Source organism: Zootoca vivipara, chromosome 11 (assembly GCF_963506605.1).
Source record: "Zootoca vivipara chromosome 11, rZooViv1.1, whole genome shotgun sequence".
NCBI classification, from domain to species: domain Eukaryota; kingdom Metazoa; phylum Chordata; class Lepidosauria; order Squamata; family Lacertidae; genus Zootoca; species Zootoca vivipara.
The window spans coordinates 32,656,383-32,683,592 of NC_083286.1; the positions used below are offsets into that span (position 1 = coordinate 32,656,383).

The following is a 27,210-nucleotide window of genomic DNA, read 5'->3' on the forward strand; positions in this document are numbered from 1 at the left end:
TTTCTTGGCGCTGAGATCTTTCTTTTACCTTGTTCTCAATGACACATATTTTTTTTTTTGAAATTAATGCCAACAGTCTGGTATCCTTTGATCATTTATCAGAGAAGTCATGTAGTAAAAAACATTTAGCTAAGTATTAGAATGGAACATCAAAAAAGAAAGTGCTGATAACTTAATTGAGATACAAGAGAAGTGAGAAATTTGCTCAGAGCTGAGGGCACCCTTGGAAAAGCATCACAAGATATGAGATCCACAGCAAATCTGCATAACACTGAGATGTAACTGACACAATTTGCATAACATCAGCACATAATTTGCTGATTAGCAGAAATATCACTTTTCTGTAATGCAAACAGGTACAATAATAGGTACGCATCATTTGGCAGCTGATAAGCAATTAACATGTTTTGTTACATTGAAATTGGAGTCTATGTATGTTGCAAAAAGAGAGAAGCTCACTGGGGCACGTAAGTTAAACCTTCCCCAAGCTGATCGGACTACAAGTAACTACTTGACCATTGCTGGGAATGATGGGAATTGTAGTCCGAAACATCTGGAGGGCCCCCAAGTTAGGGATGTCTGCATTAGTTCAAGTGCAGCTGTTTCCTTCTGCCCAAAGATTGGTGCCATTTCAGCACCAGAAAAATCTCTGTTCATCAACCTCTTAAGTAGAGCAGGTCATTTCACTTCATGCAAAACTGTAGTTCAGTGTCTTCCCATGTCATGGCAAAAAGAAAAAAAAATGGGCAGAGTCTTCACTTGCTAGCTTCTGAAGAAGCTAGATCAAGCTTCAATTTTTGCTATGCACCTTTGGCTGGGATGTTTTCCTCTCATTTGGGGTTTAAGTCTTGGCAGTTTTTGAAATGTCGTAAGTTCCCACTTTGTTAGCTGAGTGTTCCGGGCATCTAGATTCCATATACTCAATATGACAGGTCTAAAATGTTCCTGACCAGGAGACTGTCACTTCTAAAACCATGCTCTTTACTTACGCTATCGGAAACACAATATAAATTGGTGTTATTTTGATTTGCTTCTGAATTTCTGAGAAATTAGGACACACACTGTTGTAGCACTTCCACGTTTTTTTCTTTACAGCCATGAGGACTAGAAATCTTGTTTTAAATCAAAGTTGAGATGCTCAAAATTATAACATGAGCCCACATGATGCAAAAGTTCTTCAGGAATAGTATGCTCCCTAACCATGGAAAACAAAACAAAAAACAACTGCTAAATATAGATTTTTGAGTACTGTTGACTTCTAAGTTCATATACTTCAATTCCATTGTTTCTCAGGGGTTCTTTTTCATCTACCGTATCAATATCTTTCATCTGTGGGAAGTAAGCAGGAGAAGCTTTGCATTCATAGTGCCTGTCAAGGGATTTCAAGTGTATCAGCATGTGGAGAGCATAGGCCAGAACTAGAAGCAAAATCAGAGACATCACCAGGCCCATCAGAATTGCTGGCGGGAACAAAGATGCACAGTCTTTGGCATAAGCAAACTGCCCGTCTTCAATGTTGAATCCTTGAATCTGTTGAGAGAATAAAATGGTGTGGATTAAAAATCCTCTCTCCCCTGGCTAAAGGCATGTCATTATTTTCTCCCCATTGCTAAATTGGATCACTGGGGGGCTGGCTTGGGGGCCTTGACATGCAATCAAGATTCTTGAACATCAATCGTTGTAATTCAGTGTAAGCCTGGCTTTTAAACATACTATTTTATTGTTGTCTGCTACCAAGGCAACCCATAATCAACTGATTTGTTGAGGTAGACCTGTTTATACAGATATCGACCTAAAGGTTTGCAGAATTTACTTGTGCTGATGCTGCGGGTGATACAGAAGTTCATACATCTCAGGCTCAGGCTATAACTCTCAGAATGCATCATCCTTCTTTGAAGGATAAATATTGCGATGTTCTTACTCAGCTCTGATTTTAACCTGAGCTGTGGAAGAATATCTCCCACCTGATGTTTGTTTAGTGCCCTGGGGAAACCACATTTCCCAAGGCCCCTACCAGGTGTGGCTGACAGGGCTCCACAGGTAGGGGTCCTGTCCATGTTCTGGTTACTGAGAGTGGGAGGGGGCATGGCAGTGGGGAGCCCAGCACGGTGCAAACACGGCACAGAGAGCATCAGATGTGTTCTGCTGATGCACCTGCATCCTGTCGAGTTCCCTGCTGCTTTCCCCCTTCCTCTCTAAGCAACCAGAAGTGGCACATAGTGTTGGCAAGGCAGGAGAGCAATGCAATTCCACCCAGGTTGCCCTATGTGGAAAACAGAGCTTGGGCTCAGATGCCTCCTTCTCTACCTCTGGAGCAGTCCAGGACAAAAGGAGAGAGACAACAGTTGCACTGAAGATGCCACAACAATAATGACCAAGTAAGAGAATTGGCGAGGTCACATGGGGGCTGCAAATTATTAATAAGTTTAGAACTTTGGGGAAAATAGGTTTTACTCCACACTAGGGATGGGGTGCTCACCCATCTCTTGTTATTTTAAGGGCCTTTAAAATTGCAACTAAGCAGCACCTATTGTTCCATGTACAGCATTTTTGGAGTTCTTTCCTTATCTCCCTGGGACTCATCACCTGTCCTACCCCTGTGTCTACCACAAAGACCCTCTGAATAGTGGTTGCCAACCTTTTCAAAATGAGCGCCACAAGTCAAGTCCAGATCTGAGCTGATATAATAGTGTCCTCTACAAAACATAGGCCCTTCTCCAATCTGCTGAGCTAGGGAGCATTGCAACACATGACTCTGTGCCACAGACCCTCCCGCTCTTGTCCAGAAGTGCTATGAAATATCTTGAATCATTTATCCAAGTTAATACAAGGGTTCAATAATGTCCCCTTCCCAACCTTCCCATGGGCAGAACTACATTGCTCACGACTCTTCCACCGATCCCCAAACTATACATGAAAATAGCTATGGTTGATAGCCCAGTGAGCCACAGAACCAGGATGTTAATTTTATTAAACCAGGTTAGGATTGGAGGAGAACCTCCCACTACACCTGGATTGAAGTGAGTGTGTATGCTATACATGTTCAGAAAGAGAAAGGCAGGAACTCAAAAAAAATACATTACAGAGGTGGAGATGATTTTGCTATTTATCTGAGGGGCGTCATGTCAGCTCACCTACAGTAGACACTGGGTAATAGGAGCATAAGAAGAGCTTGCTGGATCAGGCCAATGACCTATCTAATCCAGCATCCTGTTTTCACAGTGGCCAGCCAGATGCCAGTGGAAAGTCTGTGAGCAGGACATGAGCACAACAGCTGAAGGTGTGTAGATTGCTCTTCCATCAAACACAGAAGAATCAGGAGCCAAGGGGCCAGTTTCAAAGTAAAAACAAATTTATTCTTGTAGAAGCTGAAAATCAACAATGCTGAAAAACAGGAGTAGACACCCTAGCCAACATGTAAAAATAAGCAAGGGGAAAAAAGAGTCTCTCTCCAACAGCCTAATCAGTTTAAGATTTGAAATATTCTCATGTAAAAATGTTGAGTTATATAATTAAAAGCAAAACCATGGGAACACCCGATAGGGAACTAGCTGAGGATATGGCTGTCCTGATACAGAAGCTGCCACCTGACCTCTTTTTCAGAAGGTAAACTCCCCACAGTGTTCTGTGATCAAAAACAGATGATAGATGTCTAGACTCCAGCACCCACCATGTAGATGAGTAAAAGCCTCAGGACAGAACTTGAGGCTGTTGAGAATCTCAACTACACATTTCAACTGCAACTTCAAAGGAAGGAGGCCGGCTCGTTCCACATCCCACAAGAAGGGTGGCTAAATTGTCTCTTTTGGAGTGAGCAGTTAGTCTTGCCCTCTCGCCCTTTCCTCTGATCCTCATAAGGAGATAAGAGTCAGTAGCAGCCTTTATATCCTCTCCTTAGCTGACCTCGGCAACTGACCCAAGAATGATCTTGTCACTGAACTGTGGAAGGCAGAGCAATCAGGGATCTATCCCCACATAAAACAAAGCAATGAGAGGAAGGCTCAAACTAGACATTTTATGAAATGTGCATTTGTCACCAGAAATGGCAACATGCTATTGCTTCCTCCCAGCCCACATGGAGAGAGAGAGGAGAGAGAGAATAATGGCGATGCCACATCATGTATTTTCCCACCTAAACATTGCATTAAAAGGAGTGAAAGATAAATGTGAAGCTCTCGTTTTCAGTGACAAAGCCTCTTCCCGGCTCGACGGGAGGAGGTGTTGTGGGCACACGCGGCCTTCCCGTGGGGGAGGAATGGCTAGCATTCCTCCCCAGCCCATTGGCCATTTCCTGCCGCGGGACGCTTGCGGTGCAGCCAATCAGGGCGCACCGCGGGGGCATGGCTTACCTATAAAGGTGAGCCCGCGGCAGGAGTTCTCCCTCTTGCCCTCGGAACATTCCTGGAATAAATACTGGGGCATCTTCCTTAACATTCCAAAGCCTGCTACCTTGGTCTATCACGTGGAATATTGTTTTATATTACATTTACCGGCTCTCATAGGGCAAGTTAAGCTGCTCATTACTTCGGATACCTGATTCCTTTTATATTGATATCAGCCGCAACTTTATCCTCGGGCGCTTTGTGGTACCCCACTAGTGTTAGAGACCATGGCTCCTAAACGGAAACAGGCAGAGCCCTCGCCAGCACCCACAAGGAAGCGTACGGCAGCTTCGGCCGCTACTTCCAATGCACCTATGGTCACCACTATTTCCATTCCCTCTGAGGCCGTGGCTAACCTTTTCTCAGGCATCCAGAACTTTTTCCAACAGGTATCAAGGCCTGGGGTTTCGATTCAGGAACTCCCGGCTGAGGGGTCCCAGGATTTCGTCGAAGATACACCAAGGGAGGAAGAGGCGCGCCCTGGAACCTCCGCCTCCGCGACTGCGAATGAGGCTCGCCGCATGGGTACTAGGTCGCAGTCCGCTTCTACCGCTCCGGCGACCCCCTCCGGCTCCTCGAGCAATGGTCCCGTTGCCTCCAGTGGCGCTATTTCGGCTTCCCAGTTGACCCCAGGTACCCCTACTTGCCTGCGCGATCTTTCTCAGGGTACAGGGTCCAGATCGCGACGTCCGTCTTCTGTTACCACCTTTGATGGCGAGATTCAAGACCGCGAACCGGCCACGGTCCATAGAAGGGTGGAGAACGGGTCGGACAAGACAGAGGGAGACGCCACCAAGAGAACCAGCAAGAAGAAGACCAAGAAGACCAAGCATACGGATCCCCACGATGATTCAGGTACTTCTTCTTCTAGTTCAGAGGACGAGGACCCCGTGTTAGAGGGCTACTGGGGCGAGGGTGAGGACCTTGTGGGCCTGCCAATTTGGGCACATGAGAGGCGAGCCAATTCACACCGTAAGACCTTTAATGGTACGCTCGAGTGGAGGGATGGTGCCCTTGTCCCTGAGGTAAAGAAATCCACATTTACATCTTCAGATTTTATTTTAGGGAATCATTTGTCTAATAAAAAGCGGAATAGGATTTTGAATGGAGACTATGTGGATATATTCACTCTCCTCCCCCCAGCAAAAATGAAAGGGAAGGGTGAAAAGAGACCCACTTACGGGAAGCGTAAATACCGCGAGCCTACGGCCGAGCGGACCTTTGAAAACTGGCTTGATGGTTTCCAAATTTATATGGGAACTATAGTGGCTTGCTACCCAAAGAGGGCCATGCACCTCCTGGCCTACATGGCCCATGTCAGAAAGGCGTACGCTCTAGCTGGCGAAGGTCCGGCATTGCTGTACGACGAGGATTTTAGGAGAAATGCCTCCTTGCTGTCCAGCACTAGGTGGGATTTGAGGGACCAGAATTTCTGGGGTGAGCACGTGGGGCCTTACATCGAGAAGAAACAACACGAATCATTTCGATCTGCGAGGACAGACTACAAGAAGTCTACCCGCAGGCTTGTTTGTTGGGAGTATAATAAGGGCACGTGTGGCAGGGCTTATTGCAAATACAGCCACGAGTGCGATAAATGTCAAGGTTCGCATCCCGCCACGGCCTGCTTCAAAGGCAAGCAGTCCTTTCGGGGGAGGCGGGGCAACTTTCAGCAAGGCCCAAGGACCGGATCAACAGCCAGCCAGGGTACATCAGGTAACCGCTACTGATCTGTCCCTGGCTTTGGCATATTCCCCGATCAAATTACACTCACTTAAGTCTATGCTGCAACTTTACCCTAATAGCCAAGCAGCCAGATATTTATGGAAAGGGTTTTCTTCCGGTTTCAGAATACCAGTAACTGTCCCTCCTATGTCAGGCGAACCACCCAATCAGAAATCAGTTAGGGAAATGCCTGAGGTGGCTAGAAAGAAGATTTCTAAGGAGATTAACGCGGGAAGGGTGGCTGGCCCATTCTTCGCTCCCCCTATTGCAAACTTACACGTTTCACCATTGGGAATAGTTCCTAAAAAAAACCCAGGTGAGTTTAGACTCATTCATAATTTGTCACATCCCAAAGGCTTCTCCGTTAATGACGGCATCCCTCAGGAGCTGTGCACTGTCAAGTACGCCTCTTTTGATCAGGCAATCAAACTAATTAGGAGGTTTGGCAAAGGCGCCCTGCTTGCAAAATGCGATATCGAGTCTGCCTTCCGCCTTCTCCCGGTACATCCTCAGGATTTTAGGTGGCTTGGTTTCAAATTTGAAGGGGCATACTTTGTGGACAAAGCCATGCCCATGGGTTGCTCAGTGGCATGCTCCGCGTTTGAGTCTTTCAGCACCTTCTTAGATTGGGCCCTTCGTTTCAAAACCGGCTTGGAAGGTGTCACGCACTATTTGGACGATTTCCTTTTCTGTGGGGGTGCTAATAACCAAGACTGTGCTTATCTCCTAGACGCCTTTGCCTCATTAGCCGCTGAATTGGGAGTACCTCTGGCCGCTGACAAGACGGAGGGACCCGTGTCTACGATAACATATTTAGGGATTGAAATGGATACAGTTGCACAGACTTCTCGGTTGCCAAGGGAAAAATTATCAGCATTGAAACAAATTATCTCGGAGTTGCTACCCCTTAAAAAAGTTACCTTAAAGCAAATACAGTCTCTCCTGGGCCATCTTAACTTCGCGTGTCGGGTGGTATCCCCAGGGCGCCCCTTTTGCGCCAGATTGGCCAGATTATCGGCCGGGCTCAATAAACCCCATCACAGGGTACGCCTTAATAAGGGGGTTAAGTCTGATATGGAAGTTTGGTTGGAGTTTCTCGAGAACTTTAATGGAGTGTCCCTTTGGCAGGATAATTTGAGGTTGCAGTCGGATTTCCAAGTGCAGTCTGACGCCGCTGGCTCCCTTGGGTTTGGAGTTTTCTTTCGGGGACGATGGTGCGCCCAGCACTGGCCTCTTGAGTGGCAAAATACACCTATCACCCGCGACCTAACCTTCTTAGAATTCTTTCCTATTGTAGTAGCTGTGCATTTATGGGCTGAGGAATTAAAGAATCACCGTGTATGCTTCTGGACGGATAACCAGGCGGTCGTTGGCATCTTATCCAGACAATCCTCTCGTTCTCCTAGGGTCACTGCCTTACTTCGGGCCTTCATCCTTCAGTGTCTGAAATTGAACATCTACTTTTCCTCTAAATTCGTACCAGGCGTTAATAATGATATCGCGGACGCTTTATCTCGTTTCCAGATGGACCGTTTCCGCTCTCTAGCGCCAGAGGCTCAGGAGTTGCCGGAAGCTTTCCCGGAACACCTTTGGAATCTTGGGAACGAGATGTCCTAGAGGGAGTATTGGCGTCGGTTGCCCCCTCCACTCTTAACACCTATAAGAAAGCTTGGTCTGATTTCAGGAATTTTCGGTTTAAAACTCTGGGTTCGGGCCCTAATACCCCACCCACTAAGCAGGAAGTCCTTATGTACCTTACAAGCCTGAGGAGGTTGGGCAGGGCCGCCAGGACCCTTCACATCCAAACTGCCGCTATTTCCTTTTTTAGTAAGGCCAGCTTCTCAGTTGACCCTTGTGCGGATTTTTTAGTTCGTAAGGCCCTTGAGGGGTGGCGCAGGCTTCAGCCCCCGCGTAGGGACTATCGTAAGCCAATAACATTCGATATTTTGATGCAAATTCACAAGCACCTCAGGGTCCTTTGCTGGTCCAAGTTTGAGACCAGGCTTTTCTCGGCAGCCTTTTCAATCGCGTTCTTTGGTGCCCTTAGGGTTGGCGAAGTGGTATGTGAGGGCCCTCCTGGCAATATTAAGAGGGGCATCCTGCTGTCAGACTTGACATTGTCCAGCAAGGAATTAGTTATTTGCATTCGCCAATCGAAAACCGATCAACTCGGAAGGGGCACCTTAATGCGTTTGCCCGCTACGGGCCAAATAGGGCCGTGTCCAGTAAAGGACACCAGGCGTTTCCTACATCTAAGGCCCCCCTTGCCTGGCCCTCTATTGATTCACCAGGATGGCTCTTGTTTAACCCGCCACCAGTTCACACGCGTCATGCGCCGGGCGATTTCGTCCTGTGGACTAGCTCCCTCGGAATTTGCACCTCATTCATTCCGTATTGGGGCCGCCACTACGGCTGTGCACATGGGCCTATCAACAGAGAGGATTCAGGATATGGGCCGGTGGAAGTCCAAGGCATACAAGGGATACCTCCGCCCTACTAAGTAGTTCCACAGGCCACGCTTGGCATCCGCACTTATGTTCTCTTTGCTTTGCTTTCAGGAAATCTTGTTAACATCTGGATGGTGGGCCATAGCATTATATACTGGGCTCGCGCTCGTGCTTGCGATCGGAACATGGGCCCGAACCTCGGGCTGCCATGCAGTGTCAGGATCACCTGGATTACCAGACGTGGCATGCGCTGGTCTGAATTTCTGCCGGCTGTAAAGGCTAAGATTGCCTTACGTGGGCCCCCCGACCTCATGGTGGTGCAACTTGGCGAGAACGATTTGGCGTACCGGAAAGGCCTAGATTTAAAGTGGAATATATTTCGGGACTTTGAGGAACTTTTGGCTGCATGCCCAACTTTGACCATCTGTTGGTCTGCGCTGCTCGAGAGACGCATTTGGCGTGATTGCATTTCACCTGCTGCTGTGAACAAAGCAAGGAAGTTTTTGGATTTGGCTGTTGCCAAAAAGGTCCTGGCCTCGAATGGACTTGTGATATCGCATCCTGCTATAACCTTCTGTGAAGAACGATTCTACCGTGCCGATGGCGTGCATCTCTCAAATGATGGCAATGATGTCTGGCTGGCTGATGTCTTGGATACTATTAGGTGTTGGTTACGGAAGTAAAGGTATTGGCGGCGAGCCCTTCGGGCCCGATTGGCGGTAGGCATTGGATTATCCCTTGTAGGTACAGGTGTGGTGGGGAGGTTACTGCCATCACCTCCCCAAAATGCGGAGGGGTACTCCCTTAAGGAGTCCAAGGGGCGTTGCCAAGTCCGAAACCGTGGAAGGTGAGGGCCTGAGGGCACGCCCCGAATGGTGGCCCCAGGATGGGTACCTAGTTGATGTGCATCGCAGGTCCCATCCAACGGTGGTTAACCCTTCACAGACTGCCAGCAGAGCGGGCTGGAGTCAGATATAGTCTGTTAGATCCAATGCCTATGCCAATACCTCTCTTCTTCCGTAATCAATAAAGTTGTGGCCTATTCGACCCATTAACCTTAAGCTATGTGTCCAGTGTCTTTATTTCATTCCGGGAGGCCGCGGGAATTGCCACACAAAGCCTCTTCCCGGCTCGACGGGAGGAGGTGTTGTGGGCACACGCGGCCTTCCCGTGGGGGAGGAATGGCTAGCATTCCTCCCCAGCCCATTGGCCATTTCCTGCCGCGGGACGCTTGCGGTGCAGCCAATCAGGGCGCACCGCGGGGGCATGGCTTACCTATAAAGGTGAGCCCGCGGCAGGAGTTCTCCCTCTTGCCCTCGGAAGCGACTCACCTTCTTTTCCCACCCACCTCCCCCTTTCAGGCAGGGTTTCCTTCTGACGTTGCCTACGGACTTTGGTTGGTCGCCGTATTCGGGGCCTGGTAGGAATTTTCCCACCTGGCAAATTGGCTCCGGCCAGGTGGTTTTCGCCTACCTCGTGGTAATCGTCACAACTTGGGTTTTGGCGGTAGGCATTGGATTATCCCTTGTAGGTACAGGTGTGGTGGGGAGGTTACTGCCATCACCTCCCCAAAATGCGGAGGGGTACTCCCTTAAGGAGTCCAAGGGGCGTTGCCAAGTCCGAAACCGTGGAAGGTGAGGGCCTGAGGGCACGCCCCGAATGGTGGCCCCAGGATGGGTACCTAGTTGATGTGCATCGCAGGTCCCATCCAACGGTGGTTAACCCTTCACAGACTGCCAGCAGAGCGGGCTGGAGTCAGATATAGTCTGTTAGATCCAATGCCTATGCCAATACCTCTCTTCTTCCGTAATCAATAAAGTTGTGGCCTATTCGACCCATTAACCTTAAGCTATGTGTCCAGTGTCTTTATTTCATTCCGGGAGGCCGCGGGAATTGCCACACAAATGCACTGTGTTTAGCTAGCCATGGGATGTGATTCTAGACATACTTACTAAGCCCTGTTAAACTTAGTAGGCATCACTGCTACTCAGTTAAAATGTTTAGGATTATTCTGTAAGTCAGGTTAAATATAGGTACTCAGATTTATGTGGTTCCTGGATCACTTCTCATTTCCAGGGAATCACAAGTGGGGAGAGGGCTGTTGAGAGCTCAGGTCCTGCATTTGGGCTTCCCAAAGGCATCTGCTTGGGCACTGTGATGCTGGACTAAATGGGCCTCTGGCCTGATCCAACAGGCTCTTCTAATGTTCCCCCATTACGTTGACTGGCAGATATTTGGGGATGCAGAGCATAGTCCTGCCTGAAGATTTTCCAAACATCATAGAAAGTATTCTTGCTTTGCACATGAAGCCCAATCAGAGTCATCAACAACCGTCCATTCAACATGGGTAGTAAGATTGTGGCCCTAGATATTGTTGCACTTCAACCATCATCCCCAACCAGCATGGCCAATGATCGGGTCAGGTACAATGGGAACTACAGTCCAGCAACACCTGAACCCTGTCTTGCAAGCTGTTCCAAAATTACCCCATAGACAAATGAATCAACCTGAAACAATATTATGGTTACAGTCCTAAACACATTTCCTAGAGAGTCCCATTGAACATAACTAAGAAAAAGTTCCGGAATTTTTTTCTCCTCCCTCCTAACCCTTTTTCCTTTTGTGCCATGTCTTTTAGATTGTAAACCTGAAGGCAGGGACTGTCCTTGGCATTTGTAATCCTTTTGAATGGGGATAAAATGCTTATATATATATATATATATAGACGCGGGTGGCGCTGTGGGTTAAACCATAGAGCCAAGGGCTTGCCGATCAGAAGGTCGGCAGTTTGAATCCCCACAACGGGGTGAGCTCCCGTTCCTTGGTCCCAGCTCCTGCCAACCTAGCAGTTCGAAAGCACATCAAAGTGCAAGTGGATAAATAGGTATCGCTACAGCGGGAAGGTAAATGGCATTTCCGTGCGCTGATCTGGTTCGCCAGAAGTGGCTTAGTCAGTCATGCTGGCCACATGACCTGGAAGCTGTACGCCAGCTCCCTCGGCCAATAACGCGAGATGAGCGCCGCAACCCCAGAGTCGGTCACGACTGGACCTAATGGTCAGGGGTCCCCTTACCTTTACATACATACATACAACATAATGAGAATTACATCCGAGTAAATATGCTTGCAATTGTACTTCAACTCATATAACAAAGGTGAAACTACATTCTTTCCTGTTCAAATCCTACTTTTTCACTTATACCTGGAAATCCCTGTAATCTGCTCTCAGTAGATCATTAAGCTTTCTTGCTGTCACCATGCACACCAGGGGCAGGAACTTGAGTCCATCAAACACTATTAGACTCCAACTCCCATCAGCCCCAGCCAGCATGGCCAATGGTCAGGGAATATGGGAGTTGTAGTCCATTAACACCTGGAGGACCACAGGTTGACCACATGTACTTGCTTTGATTTTTCCTTGTATTACCTGAAAGTCAATAAAAGTGACTTCCCAGAGCTTGGCTGCATCATTTGTGGAGCTGGGCGTCAGGAGCGCATCATACCTCTGCAAGTTGCTAACATGTTCACAGTGATAGGAGTAGCTTGCTGGTGCATGGATTCGTGTCGCATTGAACGTTGCTTGTACAGAATGGTTGTAAATGAGTTGGATTCTATGTAAGGTAAACCAGTTTTGAATGGACAGCTTGTAATAACTGTTGGTCAGCATGAATCTGGGAGAGGAGGAATCAGAGAAGTAAAAGAAATAGAGTCATAGATGCAACAGATCTCACTGTTTCCTTCCATTACTTTTTACCAAGGGGAAATACCCAATTGTATTATGGGGTCAGGCAAAAACCTCTTTGCATTGCCAGTCAATTGAGGACAGAATTTTGCTTCTCATAAAATTCACATTGGGGGCTATCAACACCAAGCACATTGCCAGTCAAAGTTAAATACTTCTAAGCCCCTTTCATTTCAACGAGGAAGAGTTAGACATGAATGGAATTGTATTTTAAGGTAGTGTTTTATGACAGCATTTTCCTCCATTATAGGACTATCTAAAAGGCTTTAAAGCCTCCAGTTTGCTTAGTGATAAGCAAACAGTTCAAACAGGCTTTAATATAAGATGTTTCCTGATCCTGAAAAAAACCGAATTCATGTTTGAAGACATACCTGATGACAAATCCCTTCAAATTGTCAATGTCACCAAAATTAAGTGAAAGCCTATGACAAAAAAGAACAATGTCAGCTTAGATCCATAAATGTGAAAAAATAAGAAAGAAGAAATGTAGCTAAACTGTATTATTCAAGCCAGGGATTGCCAGCCGTTTTGGACCAGTGGGCACATTTTGAGGAAGTGCTGTAGGCCCTAGTGCCGGATTTGGGCGCCTGGAATAGCACAACATGACTGACTTGGGGGCGTAACATAACACAAAATTAGAGAGTGTTCTTGCTGGTCCTGATTGCAGAGCTCACACAATACTGATCCCCCACAAGCATGCACAGTGATGCTGCTGCTTTCTAGTCACAACAGGGAGCATTCCCTAGTACCAGGAGAAACATGCAAGGAGGTGACACTGCAGTCACTGCCTCACATACATGCACACACACCCAGCACACATACGGAGACACAGGCAGCTCTCTCACACGCCTCATATGTATATAGTGCTCTCTCTCTCTCTCTTTCCCCAAGTGCATCTCTCCCTCTCCCTCTCCCATACACACGGACCATATAGTCATACCTCCCTCACACAAACACTGCTGACTCCCTCTCACAGACAGCAGCATAACACGCCCCTTCCCTCCCTTCTCCTCTCACATACAGGCCACACATGCCTCTCCCTCTCTGTCCCCAATGCATCTCTCTGCCTTTCACCTGCACATGGGGGGGGGGTGCAAAGTTAAACACTGAAAGGGTGAAGCAGGCAAATAATGAGAAGAATTGCATCTGTATGTTTTGCCTCATTTATCTAAAAATGCAAGAAACTTCCTTTAAAAAAATGCATGAAAGATGAAAATCTGAGGATTATGGTCCCTGGAGACAGCAAAGAACCCCTTTGCCAATGCCATGGCACCCACTGGGACAAGGTTGGCAATACTTCCCTCAAGCTAACTTGCTAGGGTTTTTTTTTTCATCTCATAACATACGGCCCTGGGGGTTTGTACAGGACAGTAAAATATTAAAAACTGAGGCCATTCCATAAAACCACAGGCTCAAAGTGATCATAAATAAATTGAACCTATTTAAAACTTCCAACCATCCACATAAGCACCATTTAAACAGCCATTAACAAAACCAGCAAACCACAGAGGTTATAAATTAACAACCAGATCTCAACGTCTGTTGCAAGTCTGTTCCGCTCTCTCTTGCGGCAACCTTCCATACTTCTGCAAAGGGGACACTTGGAGGACGGCCAAGGAACCAGGTGTGTTCAAACTGTGAGAGCTTCTGGTCAATGACCATCAGCTGAAGAACCTCATCCCGGAAGAGAACTGTGACTAGCCTATTGAGATCTTCCAAATCCAATGAAGGATTTGGAAGGATTGCACCACCACCTTACTGAGGGAGCTGGGAACCATGCTCTTTCTTAGGTCACAATACACATACATTTAAAGCACTATGATATCACTTTAAACAGCCATGGCCTTCTCCCTCAAGTAATTATGGGAGTGGTAGTTTGTTAAGGCTGCTGAGAATTGTTAGGAGATCCCTATTCCCCTCACAGAGCTACAATTCCCAGAGTGGTTTGAAAATTGATCCCTCTTTCCAGGGAACTCTGTAAACTGTAGTATAACTAGCCTCTTCTTGCTTCGGTTTCCCTGTTTCCCCAAACCAACATTTCCTCACCTACCCTTCCCTCAGGTTCCAGTTTTTCAGTCCACTGCCTAGCTGTGCATCCATCCTTCAGATATCTTGGCTCATGGCTCTCTGTCCTTCTTCTCACCTACATCTTGGAACCTTTCCCCAGTCCACCCAGCATGCACAACAAACCTATTTCTTTCTGTCTCTTGGCCCTGTGTGAAGTATTCATCTCAGATAAACTGGCAGGTTTACCTTTTTCACAGAAGCTGGACTGCAAATACTGTATTAACTTTATAGCCTGAGCAATAGGGATGTTGGTGAACATTGCAAGCCATCGAAACAGCTCAGCCACGTAGCATCACAGGCTGCACCGACGCAAAGACAATGCTATGTGGATGTTTCTAAATTTGCTTCAATTGTACACCAGGCATGAGCAACTCATGAGCACAGTAGGTCATAATCTTACATTGCATTTTCTTCACTGCAGTTTGAATCTGCAACATCCACGGTGGCATGGACGCCAAATGTCTTGTCTGTTAGGTCCAGCTGTGTGTGATTCTGAAACCTAATCATGATCCTTCTAGCCCAAAAAAGAATACAATGGCTTCCATTGACTGTGATGTTGAGAGGGCTGTAGTGAGTGTGGATGACAGACTCTCTCTCTGAATTCTCGTTGCTGCTTCCATTGTAATTCACAATCTGCATATAATCAAGGAAGAGTTCAGAGTTAGCAGGTCTGCCTTTGCAGATGTAACCATTAATACCAATAGCAGCATGCAAATTATCCTTGAATCTTTAAGCCAAATGCAGTCCCTGTTATTTCACCATAAAGGGTTTGTGGAGTATGCTGAAAAGCAGTAATTTAGTTTCCCTACTCCCAATGCAAGGCTCAGTGTAAAGCAGAGACTTGTAGGTGGGTAGGGTTGAAACACAAAGGTTCAAATCCTGGCTGAGGCATAAAAGCCATACCTGCCAAGTTTTCCCTTTTCTCACGAGGAAGCCTATTCAGCATAATGGAATTTCCCTTAAAAAAAGGGAGAACTTGGCAGCTATGATAAAAGCTCACCAGACAGCTTTTAAAATGGCTTCCAGGATTCTGCATGGATAAAATGGGATATACGCTGTGCAACAGAAATGCTAAAAGAATAATCCTCAGGTGAGCTCCTAGTATGAGCATGACAAAACATACCTGACACACATTAACAATTCAGGGACAGCCAATGTGGAGCTACAAAGATGGGACTACTACTCCCATCATCCCTGGCCACTGGCCATACTGGCTGCAGCTGATGGAAGTTGTAGTCCATAACATCTGGAAGGCACCAGATTAACTCTTCCCTGCTTTTCCAGATGACATTCCAACTGCAGGTCAGCTAATGTGGACAATTCATCTGTGATATGAAGGACATGAGTTTTCCCCCTACAAACCATTATGCAGAAATATCTCTTAGCTGTTTAAAAATACTTCTGTGAAACTCATTGTCAGATTAGGAGTTCAACAAATGTAGAAAATAGAAATGTAGAAAGTAAGCAAGCAATTGTAATTACATTTTTGTGGTAGTGTGGTGGTGAAAAGAAAATCTGCTTATTTTTCTTGTCCAGATCCAAACAAAACTATTTGCTTGTCCACTTAGGGAATAGATTCTCAAACTGAAACCTAAAAGCTATCAGTGGTTTTGTGGGAACTTGGAAGACAAGATTAGGGTTGCCAGACTCAATAGTGGACAGGACTTATGTGCCTTTAATTGCCCTGCTCTCTTTTGAGTCTGGAAACCTGGAAAAAAAACCAGCAGACCCTTTGTTTAATTTCCAAGCAAAGGGTCTGCTGGTTTCTCTTTAAGGTTTCCAGACTCAAAAGAGAGCAGGGCAATTAAAGGCGCAGAAGTCCTGTCCACTATTGAGTCTGGCAACCCTAGGTAAAGGTAAAGGTAAAGGGACCCCTGACCATTAGGTCCAGTCGTGACCGACTCTGGGGTTGCGCGCTCATCTCACATTATTGGCCGAGGGAGCCGGCGTATAGCTTCCAGGTCATGTGGCCAGCATGACAAAGCCACTTCTGGCGAACCAGAGCAGCACACGGAAACGCTGTTTACCTTCCCGCTGTAGCGGTTCCTATTTATCTACTTGCATTTTGATGTGCTTTCGAACTGCTAGGTTGGCAGGAGCTGGGACCGAGCAACGGGAGCTCACCCCGCCACAGGGATTCGAACCGCTGACCTTCTGATCAGCAAGCCCTAGGCTCAGTGGTTTAACCCACAGAGCCACCTGGGTCCCCGTCTGGCAACCCTAGACAAGATATCAAATCTTAGGTCAGCAGTGAGTACCAGAGAAAACATGGCATTAATGACTTGGAGGGCAGAAAACTGACATAAGGGAAAGACTCACGATAGATTCTTTTTCAGGAGCAGACAAACACAGGTACAAACAACTTGTGCACAGGTACAATATAACATGTGAACACCCCCTAATTGTTCAAGTACCAAGCTCAGATATTTGCAGACTTGTAAGTTTTGAGGAAATGTGAAGCTCTGCTAATAGGCATACTTCATTAAAAGCTTTTGAACCCCTGGTTCTGAGAATTAGTATAATATTTTTTGTAGGGTCACTGAAACAGGTACCTTGCATTTTTAGGTAGTAAGCAATGTGTTATCCAAGCAAAGTTCACACCAAGATTACAAACTCAGAGGCTTCACCAAAATTATGCATTCTGCCCCAATATTTGCAACTAAGATCTTAATGTCTTTTGATTATACAGCATTGCCTTTGCAGTCAATAGAAACTGTACCAGAGTAAAAGTTGGTCTAATCCAACAGCACTTGCAAGGTGCCAAGCACCTTTCAAAATATATCTAGAACCTTGATTTTTTATTTTGATTTTTTGCTTCATGGTTGGAAATGATAACAGCTTTCCAATACACAAACTACATATTCCACTGGGGGATGGGAATCAGACCAGCATAACAGCCACCCTATAGAATTCAGAAGAAAGGTATGGTTATGTGCTTCATGGAAGAACTTACAATCCAGTTCCCTGGTACCTCCATACCTGTGCAAATGCTATTTGTTGTAAATTAAGTTTTGGCTTCACACTGCCATCATATCGTCGGCCTGAAGAAGAAGAAATAAAAATATTTGTAGTCTATAGGCTGGAACGCCTTTCAACAACATACATTACTTAATGCAAAAAAGAACACCACTTCCTATTCTACAATTCTCTCGTTAAAACATAATTCTAACAGTTGTTTTCATCTATGTCAGGGGTTCCCCAAACTAAGGCCCGGGGGCCGGATGCGGCCCAATCAACTTCTAAATCCGGCCCATGGACAGTCTAGGAATCAGCATGTTTTTACATGAGTAGAATGTGTCCTTTTATTTAAAATGCATCTCTGGGTTATTTGTGGGGCATAGGAATTCATTCATACTTTTTTTCAAAATATAGTCTGGCCCCCCACAAGGTCTGAGGGACAGTGGACCGGCCCCCTGCTGAAAAAGTTTGCTGACCCCTGAATTCAGACCCATTGAAAATAATGAACATGACGGACATATCTACTCTGAGTAAAAGTTAGCTGAATACCACCCATCATTTTTTAATTCTGTCTTCCTTTTGCATAATATGCCACAAACTGAATTTGGGGTAGAATAGGAAGTACATGTATATACCTCTTCTTTCTTGAGGAAGAACAGCTAATCAAAACTGGACATTTTAATGATTCTGAGACTTTCTCCAAGGTGCAGCCAAGCAAGCCAGTTACACTGTGAGCAGGTGCTCATAAACATCTTGAGATGCTCTCCCTCCTGTTCAATCTTTCCTATCATTCTCAGGCTATAGCACTGCACATCTTTTGCTTAGCCACCTCTACTTCTAGACATACCCAGTCCCACCCAAAGGAAGAGGAAAGGGTATACCGTATTTACACTGCAGTAAGAACGCAGTGTTTCAGTGCGGTCAGTACTGAATGGGAGGCTTTATTCATCTTCCTTGTTTGTTTGTTTGTTTGTACATCCTATTTCTAGACTGTCCATCAATTAAAGTTCTCTGGGTGATTTCAAAAAGTCAATAAATACAGTAAAATCAATAAAATACTATCAAAAAAAGTGTCATAAAAACTCAGAATCAGCTTAGAAACAGGCCACCATATATATATATATATATATATATATATATATATATATATATATATATATATATATCCCGTAAGCACAAAAAAACCCCAACAAAGGCAAAGCAATTTGTGCTTTGATATACATCAAAGAAAGAAACTTTGGCAGTGGGGGGGGGAGAGTTTGTATTTTTTTTCTAAGTTTGGGTTTTGGAACATAATTTAGGTGTCAGAGCAGACCATAGCCAGGGCACCACCACTGAGAAGGCCCGTTTTATGCAAAGGAAGACTCTCTTGTCAGAGAACTAAAGCCACACAATGTCCTAAATCCTTGGCCAGGTTCTCATATGGACAAAAAGCTTCCATACTGAAATATACTCGGAGTCGAGACATGGGTGTACCCAGCATGGGGCAGGGGGGTGCAGCTGCCCCCCCTAGAAGGCCAAACCGTGGGCCCGACTAGGGAAGCAAATACCCTGCGCAGGCGCTCCACTTGTTGACACGGGAGGGGGGGGAGGAAACACTGCTGGTGCCGTGGCTCCTCGGCGGCGGCTCCTCCTCTCAGCCCGCCCTGCCTACATTTGCACCAATCCCCGCCCACTAAAGCCTTCGCGCCTCCCAATGGAAAGCCCTGCCGGGCGGCAACCTCTCCTGCCTAAGAGTTCTGCTGGGTTGGCAAGCGAAGGAGACGCGGCTCCCTGCATTGGTTGCAGCTGCTGCCGCACTCTGCCTCCCAGTAGGCTGCACTGCGATCGTCGGCGCCGCAGGCTGGGAATCGCCCCCTTCCCCCCTCCGCACCCCCTACCACCCCTGAGTTAGGAGTTGTTACTGGGACTCCTCCTGGGCCGGGAGATGAAGTGCACCGACAGGAGCCAGTTCAGCCTTGGTGGGCAGAAACCTGCAAAGGAGGAGTGGAGGGCAGCGCCCAATGGCGGTGGTTGTGGCTGCTGCAAGGAAGCTGCGTGGGGGCGTTTGCACCGGATTGCTGGCGGCAGGAGTAGCCCAGCGGCAGTGACCCTTCCTCGCCGCCCCCCACTGCCGGCAATAGGAAAGGAGCTGCCTTGGGGGGCGGCACAGCTCTCCGCTCCCCCTGCGTGCATTGCCCTCTCCAGGCATTGGCTGCTGTTTCCTTCTTTGCAATGCGCCCCCCCAGCTGCTCTCCCTTGCTGCCCCTGCCAAGAGAGGGGCGTTGAGGGCGGGGGAGCCACTGCCGCAGCCATAGGGTCGCAGCTGAGGGGGGGCTCGCCTGCGCTGCGCCACCCCACCTTTCCCATCTTTTGCTCCCTTGCGATGGGGAGGCAGTGGTGGCAGCTTCATCTTCTTCTTTGAGGGTCTCAGCTTGGCGGGGGGGTCCCCAGAATCCTCCCAGGCCACGGGGGGTGGCCCTCCAGGACTAGCAGACCTCTGAGCTCCTTCCCCATCCCAGATATATAGGGTGGGAACTGGCAAGGCTTCGGGGGGACCTGGAGGAGGGAAAGCGGGGCCCAAAGGGTTTTTTCAGGGGGGTGGCTAGCCGTAAATGGGTGGGAGCGGTGTTTTCAGAGCAGGGCCATCTTAAGCATACCTGGCACCATGGTGGTATGGATCCCTCTGGTGCCCCCACCCACCCCGTTTCCCAGGGGGTGCTGCCCGCCCCCTGTTGTGACGCCCCTGCGCGCGGCGGAGGCGGCCCCAGGCCCGCGCCTCTCCGGAAAGCAGCCTGAAGCTGTTGAACAGCTGAGAGGCACGCCTGGGGCGGCCTCCGCCGCGCCTCTCAGCCGGCGCAGTGGCTTCAGAGCAGGGGAATTTCGTGTGAGAGAGTTTAGGGGGTTCATTTAGAGGCTGCAGTCGCCGCAGAGCCGTTGGGCCCGCTGGCCCTGTAGCCCCGCCCACATCCCCACTTTGTGGCCCCTCCCCTCCCATGCCTTGGCCCCGCCCCTGAACGACCATAGCTTGCCCTCCCCTAGTTTTGATCCTGGGTACGCCCCTGAGTCGAGAGTGAATTTCATGCTCTTTATTCAACTCGTAGTCATCAAGGAGAACAAGAGAAGAAGAATGCCCTTTTCCCAAAACCATCTGCTTATATACATTATTTACACAATGGGTTTTGCGTGATTGGCTACTTCATGGCCAATCAGTTTGTGGATTGACTTCTGCCAGCAGCCTGATTGGCTGCAGCCTGCTCCTGCAGGCCAATCAGTTTGTGGATTCACTTCTGCCAGCCGCCTGATTGGCTGCTCCTGCAGGCCAATCAGGTTGCGGATTCACTTCCACCTGGAGTTGGATTGGGTGGCTCCTGCGGACCAATCAGACTGCTGATTCTGGATCCTATTGTTCTATGATTCAGCTCAGTACATAACACATACTTTTTAAAAAATCATAAATTGTACACAGTAACCAAGAACATTGGTGCCACATCATTCAAAAAGAAGTTGAAAACCTTACCATTTCTTTGTAGCAAGTCTTGGTCAGAGAATGCAAAGAAACTGCAACAAAGCAGACACACAAAACAGTAAATCAGCACTATTCTCTCAACTTCTGGACCATACTTATGCTGGGGAAGATCAGTGTTTAGCTAAAGCAGAGCTGCAAGATAACACGAAAAACAATGCATTCATTAAATGCAAATGAAATCTCAAAGGCCACAGAAAACACAGCCTTAACTAGCCAGCATGTTGTCCATTCTGTGGCTATAGCTAGTAGGTCCATTTTCTTACACATTGGGATGTCTTCTTGCAGACACTGACTATTGTCCACCCCACTGTTCTAGGCTCATTTTGCGACTGGGAATTTCATTAGTGCGAGCAGTTTCTGAGCTCTGAGCCCAGTACTGCGCCTAAGATTTCAGATAAAAGCTACAGAGTGGGAAACTACCTCCCCACTTCCAGCTACTCTCTGAAGACTAGAGAAGAGACCCTCTTAAGAATATTGGGGGGCGGGTAGGCAGGGGAAGGACTAGACCATGTGAAAAATGAACATAATGTTTTAGCTGCAGTTCATTCATTTTCAGCTTTGTATTCTTGTTATTTAAAAAGTGTGCCTAGACTTTCTGTTGTTGCAGCCATAACCTAGGTTTAAGGTGCCATTTAGCTCCTAGCTTTCATATCTCTGTTTCTAACACTGTCTCCTTGGTACATCCTAACTATTGGAATATCCATCATTTGCTTTCAGAACAATGGGCCTAAGAACTTCTGGGAAGGCACCCCAGCGACAGGGGTGTAGCTAGCTGCTCTGGCACCCAGAGTGGCAGGGGAGGGGCAAGCTGCCCATGGGGGCAGGGCAAGCTGCCCACAGAGTCCGCCTGGTGGACACAAGCCCCATGCTGCCGTTTCAGGCCACACACCCCACACTCCCCTTCCTAAGCCCCTGCCCAGCGATTCTCAAAAGGATGTGGCAGAGCAAAGCCTCTTCGCCCTGGCACATCCTTTTGAGGATTGCTGTGGAATGGGGGGGGCGTCCCCTCCCTGAAAATATTGGGGGCCCTTGCCCCCCCCCCAGGCCTCCCTAGATATCACCTCCTAGGTGCTTAGGTCCTGTTTGAGTGTTTCTGGTTGGCCAGTGTGAGAACAGGATGCTGGACTAAATGAGCAATTGGACATGTGCAGCTGGCTCTTCTTTTGATTTAATATTAATGCCATAAAAATAGATTACAAAAGCCTGAGGGATCTGACAATATTCTGTAGCCCTGCTGATTTTTTTTTAAAAAATCACCAATACCCTTCACATCAACGCTTCTTGGTAGTTAGTGAGTGCCCATGTTTTAGACAGATAACACATACAAGAGAGAGAGAGAAATCTGCAAAATGTGCCAGGGGCAAAATTAATATGATTAATTGCATCTGTCTAGAAATGTGAGATAAGAGGACATAGCCAGGCCATATGGTTTAGAGGAGCACCTGGAGAATTCCACTTCCAGCACAGCTGCTGTGAAGGCCCTTCGTGTGATGTTTGGAACGAAACGAAGGTTTATGTCACATTTGAAAAGTTCGTCTCAGAAGGAGCCTAATTGGTGTGAAACATCAATTCACAGCAAGAAGGTGGATATGCTTGTTTAGACGCCCAGCGAGGCGTATGGCGTGTCCCTGAGCAGTTGCTGTGAGATGCTGGTTCAGAATCTGACACTTATGGGAGGCTGCCTTCTGCCTCCCAGAAAACCACCAGAAAATGAAACCGTGTTTCACGCCAAAGTAACAAGATTCTACTCTCAGCAGGAAAACATCCACAAAGTGCTAAATGTGCACTCCCCAATGAAATATGCATCACTCTGCTAGGAACCTGGTGGCGAGAGTAATCTGCGAGCCTCTGCAGAATGCCACAGACTGACAGATACAAACAGCGAGCTTCCCACTCCTCTAGGGAAGCAGGTGGTGTTTGTCACAAAGAAGCCTCTGCCTAGGATGGTTATCTGCTTCCTTGCAATTTGCAGACTCTCTTCGTTGCCGTTGTGTCTAGGAAACCGTGACACACTCCTTGCATGCTGGCATGTTCCATGGGCTTGTGTGAAGGTCTTGCAATGTGTTAAACATGGCCTAGGATTCATTCTGTGTGTTCAGTAGATTTCCCGTAACAACATATCTAAGGGATACAATACATGTTATGTGACATTTAAAGTAACTTTTCCAGGCACATTCCCCCCCCCTATTTTAGTGAATTAAGCACACACTGGAGGCTATAATTAAGAACAAAGGAAGAACAGGTGGAGAAGAGGCACTTAATGTTATCCTGACCACTGTTTTTCTTGTAAAAAAAAAACATCTTCTCAAACTTCTTTTCCATTACAGTATAAAACATATGAGTCTATCTATACCTTTCCCTATAGGGAGAAAAGCAACTGGGGTTGAGTAATTTTAAGATGAAACAGAGATGGCAACCACCTGCCCTTCCAACCACTCCTGACTGCCATCTCCCTTGGCTGCTTTTCATTTTCTCATTTTATTTTTAAAAGCCATTTGTTGGCAGGTAAAGTTACATGTAACTCCATGTAGCACATAAAAGCACATTTTCCTCCCACAAAGAATTCTGGGCACTGCAGTTTGTTAAGGGTTGCTGGGAATTGGAACTCTGTGAGGGGGTAAACTACAGTGCCCAGAATTCTTTGAGGGAAGTCATATGTTTCAAATGTTCTGGAAAGGTATAGTGCATGCACAGCCCAAGTTTGGCTCTGAAACAAAGTTCCATAACACAGCAATTTGCCTTCCTTGCCATGATGAGAGGGAGTCAAACCCTGGCAAGCAAGATGGCCTTAGCGCTGGAGCTACAGGCAATGTAAAACCCACATCTCTCACCTTCCCCATTCAGGTCAGAGCTGGAGATATGAGATGGGTAGGTCCTTTCTGCAGCGAAGGGACACATACATAGCCTATATATCTGTTATATCCTTTCAGAGATTGCCATTGCCTGTGGCATCTGTGTCTATATTGTGAATGTTCTATATTGTCTCTGGTCAAATTGTTTTCTGACATTTTCATTGTATTTCAAACTGAACCCTGAAAAGACAAATCAGGATCTACTTAATGTCACCTCTCCACTGCCTTGTATGAAGCTAGAAGAAGCAGTTGCTGAGGCTATTCCCCTTCTTCATGGCCTTTGTACAGTTATAACATTACTGACATTTGATCAGAGTTGATGCCACAGTAGGGAAAGTCAATTGTTGTTTCGCAGAACTAGTAATCTGTACACAGCCCATGATCCATGTGTTATATAATTTGGGCCTTCAAGCAAAATGCAATCTGGATGTAAACAGAGCAATATTATGCCCATTATATCATTTAATACCTGTGCGCTGCTTAGCTCATCTATACCAGATCTGTCACTAGCAGAACTGAAATTGGCTTAGCTCTAATGAACGGCCCTGGAACAGCTAATCACTAAGTAATGCCCAATTACGTAAGATTATATGTATAAAAGCGTATAAGTGCCTACTTATCAGATGGCATTATCCATCAAGGTAACAAAATCTGGTTTGCTTATTGGGAAAAAAGGTCATGCAAGAGGAGAGAGTTTGTTAGCGATGAACTTGTTAATTAATATGACTGAATCACAGATGGTCCAGGGCTATGATGTTACAAAAAGGGGGGCATGATAAGGACTTGTATGTTGTATAACAGTAGGTTATTTTGTTTGATTTTGAACTACGTGTTTTAGAAAGCTTACTGGACTCAGTACAATTGCGTTTAAGCAATTAAGATGGTAGAATATGAGCTTGGCGTGCAAATCGTGTCAGGCGAACTTTCCAGGCACGTCCAGTTAAAAAGGATCAAATAGCAGGTGATGTGAAAGATATGAGACCCTGGGGAGCCACTGACAGTCAGAGTAGACAGTAATGGTTTATATGGACAAATAGAAAGGAACCTGCTTTATACTAAGTCCTATGTTCCCACAGTGATGTGCACATCCAATCAGCAGCAAGCAGAAGGCTGCGTAGTTGTGGTAATCTATCTGGATGTTGGACTGGATGACCCTCATGGCCCCTTCCAACTCTGACAATTCTAGGATTCTATGATAATGTCCCCCATTCATGACTTTCCACCTTAGCACTGCCTCATCACTGAGGGACTACAGAGCAGCATCTCCACCCACTGTTAATGCCAAAACAAGAAGCTGAGCATAAAGTCTCTCAAAGAATTGCTTCCTACATGGGGACACCACAATAGCTGATATTTTCATTTTATTTATTACCATTGCTCATTGGTGATTCTGCCTGCCTATTTGGACTCATGCAGGCCAGATGAGGCGTCTGGAATTCGGGCAAACCGATTCTCCACACTCACAACAGGCAAACATTTTCATCTGAAGCAACCTTAGTAGTGCAGACAATGAGATATATAAGAATATGTGTTTTATACGCATGTCGTTGTATATTCTTATACAACAACAATACATAGCTGCCAAGTTATCCCTTTTTTACAGGGATTTTCCCTTATGCTGAATAGGCTTCCTCGCGAGAAAAGGGAAAACTTGGCAGCTATGGAACAATAATTTCAGCCTCCCTTGAGAAGAGGAGCGTCTTCCCTGAAGGACCTCCTGCTTTTATTTCCAGGTGTAAGTTTCCCCAGTGACTTTGGCACTAAATCAAGAATCACACCCTTTGGCAAACCACAGACATTGGTCGTAGTTATCACAGAGTGACACCAGACTCAAAGAGAACCCTGCTTTCCAAACAGTGCAGATCACGTTCAAGACATACAGTATATAGATATATTTCCCACAAATATTTTTCTTGAAAGTTGATAGGCACAATGCAGTAGATACCATATATTCAGTACAGCATCACTGGCACACATCAATTTATGAAGTTCTGATTTAATAACTCTAAACCACTTTCAATGTTTTGTTTTGTTTACAATCAAGAGGTATATAAATGGTATGGAATAAAACAAATAACTTCAACGGACACTTAATTGAAAAAGGCCCTTTACTCTAACAAGGAATTTTGTTTTGCTTATGAGCTCAGCTTCTGCAAGGTTTAACTTGCTTTCCTAACTCCTTTATCTTTGCTTTTTGCAGAAATTTAACATACATTGAAAGATACTGCAAACTTTAAAATAGTATAAAGTAAAACAACTAGTTAAGTACCTCCTACTTACTAGTTAATGGTTGAGGAATGAACATGTCAGCTTTAAAAATCACCACCACCTCAAAATTATGTTTCATGCATGTTAAACCAAGCATATGACCATGCTTTCATCAACATAAAATCAGACATCTGGAGCCAACTTGTGAACTGACCCTGTAAAGTTTTTTTAAAAAATTCAGTTCTTTGAAAGTTACATCACCCTACTCCGTGACGTGCAACACTCCTTAATTGGGAATCTACCATCATCAGAGCAAACAACTTAAATGTTACAGTACATTTTAATTCATCAGTTAACCGAGCCACAGATCTCTTAATACAAGCTTAAGCAAATCACCACATGCCCGTTACCCTAAATGCACAGATTTCATCAGTAGTTGTGTGATCCTCATCAGTGTTTTCTGACCTGTATGTGTTAAATGTATTAGTGGCTGCAAGACAAAATATTTAGAATTCAGTTTAGCTATTTCCCCTTTATGATTATTTCTCTTTGTTGCTTCCCTCAAGTCGACTCCCAACACCTGCTGAAATGTCTGAGATCCATTTATACTGCACAAATGAAACAGTGTGTTACAGGTTCACAGCGATGAAAACAGGCGTGCTTAGATTAGGTTGCTTCTTCTTTTTTGTATAAAGCTCAAACTGCATCTACATTCATACAATAAGCTTCCTTTTGTGTGTTTTTCATTTTTAAAATGCCATCGACAATGTGTTCTGCAAGCATGTTTTACACCTACGCTGTTTTATTTATACCTCTGCTACTAACACTTCAGAAGGTGAAGTCACAAAAGCAGAGAGAAATGCAAAAGCGACTCATCTCTCATCTTCAAGCTTCAGCTATAAAATCACATGAAAGAGGATCCCATTAATGTGCAATTGACTATACAGTTTCTCAAGAGGAGTCCCATTGAAGTTCATAAGCCTGCTTTTAAGGAACTAGCTTACAGAATCTTTAAAGGCTGAAATGATTTGCTTTTGCATTAATTTTGCATTTTAAAAAGATATGTGTTTTTTATAAAAAACAAACAAACAAACAGCCACCTTGTAAATGTAAAATACAAGGTATGTTTACAGTCTCCCATGCATAAACAACATTTAATTCAGCTACACCCGTGCTATTTACAAATATTCACAAAATCGCTTACCTCCTCTCCATCCTTCCAAATATTTGGTCCACAGAGGCTGAGAATCCTACACAGAAAAAGAGAAGTAAAAGCCTAAAGGTGGTGTTGCTTTCCATTGAGAAATGAATCGGTCCCTCCAGA

The 27,210-nt window shown here is 46.0% G+C and overlaps 1 protein-coding gene across 2 annotated transcripts; it reads right to left on the reverse strand.

The window, feature by feature from the left end:
• Positions 1 to 27,210, reverse strand: LOC118077008 (V-type proton ATPase subunit S1-like protein). 2 transcript variants are annotated; one of them, XM_035100276.2, is made up of 7 exons: positions 27,091 to 27,210; positions 20,818 to 20,858; positions 17,340 to 17,401; positions 14,761 to 14,993; positions 12,665 to 12,715; positions 11,979 to 12,222; positions 1 to 1,530 (listed from the first exon to the last, which is right to left on the reverse strand). In XM_035100276.2, the coding sequence occupies exons 1-7, from the start codon at positions 27,183 to 27,185 to the stop codon at positions 1,228 to 1,230; spliced, it is 1,029 nt and encodes a 342-aa protein (XP_034956167.1). In that variant the 5' UTR covers positions 27,186 to 27,210; the 3' UTR covers positions 1 to 1,227. The 2 variants fall into 2 exon arrangements, with proteins under 2 accessions (XP_034956167.1, XP_034956170.1); XM_035100279.2 differs by lacking the exon at positions 27,091 to 27,210 and having other exon boundaries at positions 17,314 to 17,401; positions 20,818 to 20,850.

Bases quoted from the DNA above. Each gene is read 5' to 3' on its own strand.
- LOC118077008 (XM_035100276.2), bottom strand. From the start codon at position 27,185: ATGGAAAGCAACACCACCTTTAGGCTTTTACTTCTCTTTTTCTGTGTA. The intron at 17,402-20,817 runs GTAAGGTTTTCA...CTTCTTCTTCAG, and splicing joins AGACTTGCTACAAAGAAATG to GCCGACGATATGATGGCAGT. The intron at 12,716-14,760 runs GTAAGATTATGA...TTTTTGTCATAG, and splicing joins TGCAGTGAAGAAAATGCAAT to GCTTTCACTTAATTTTGGTG.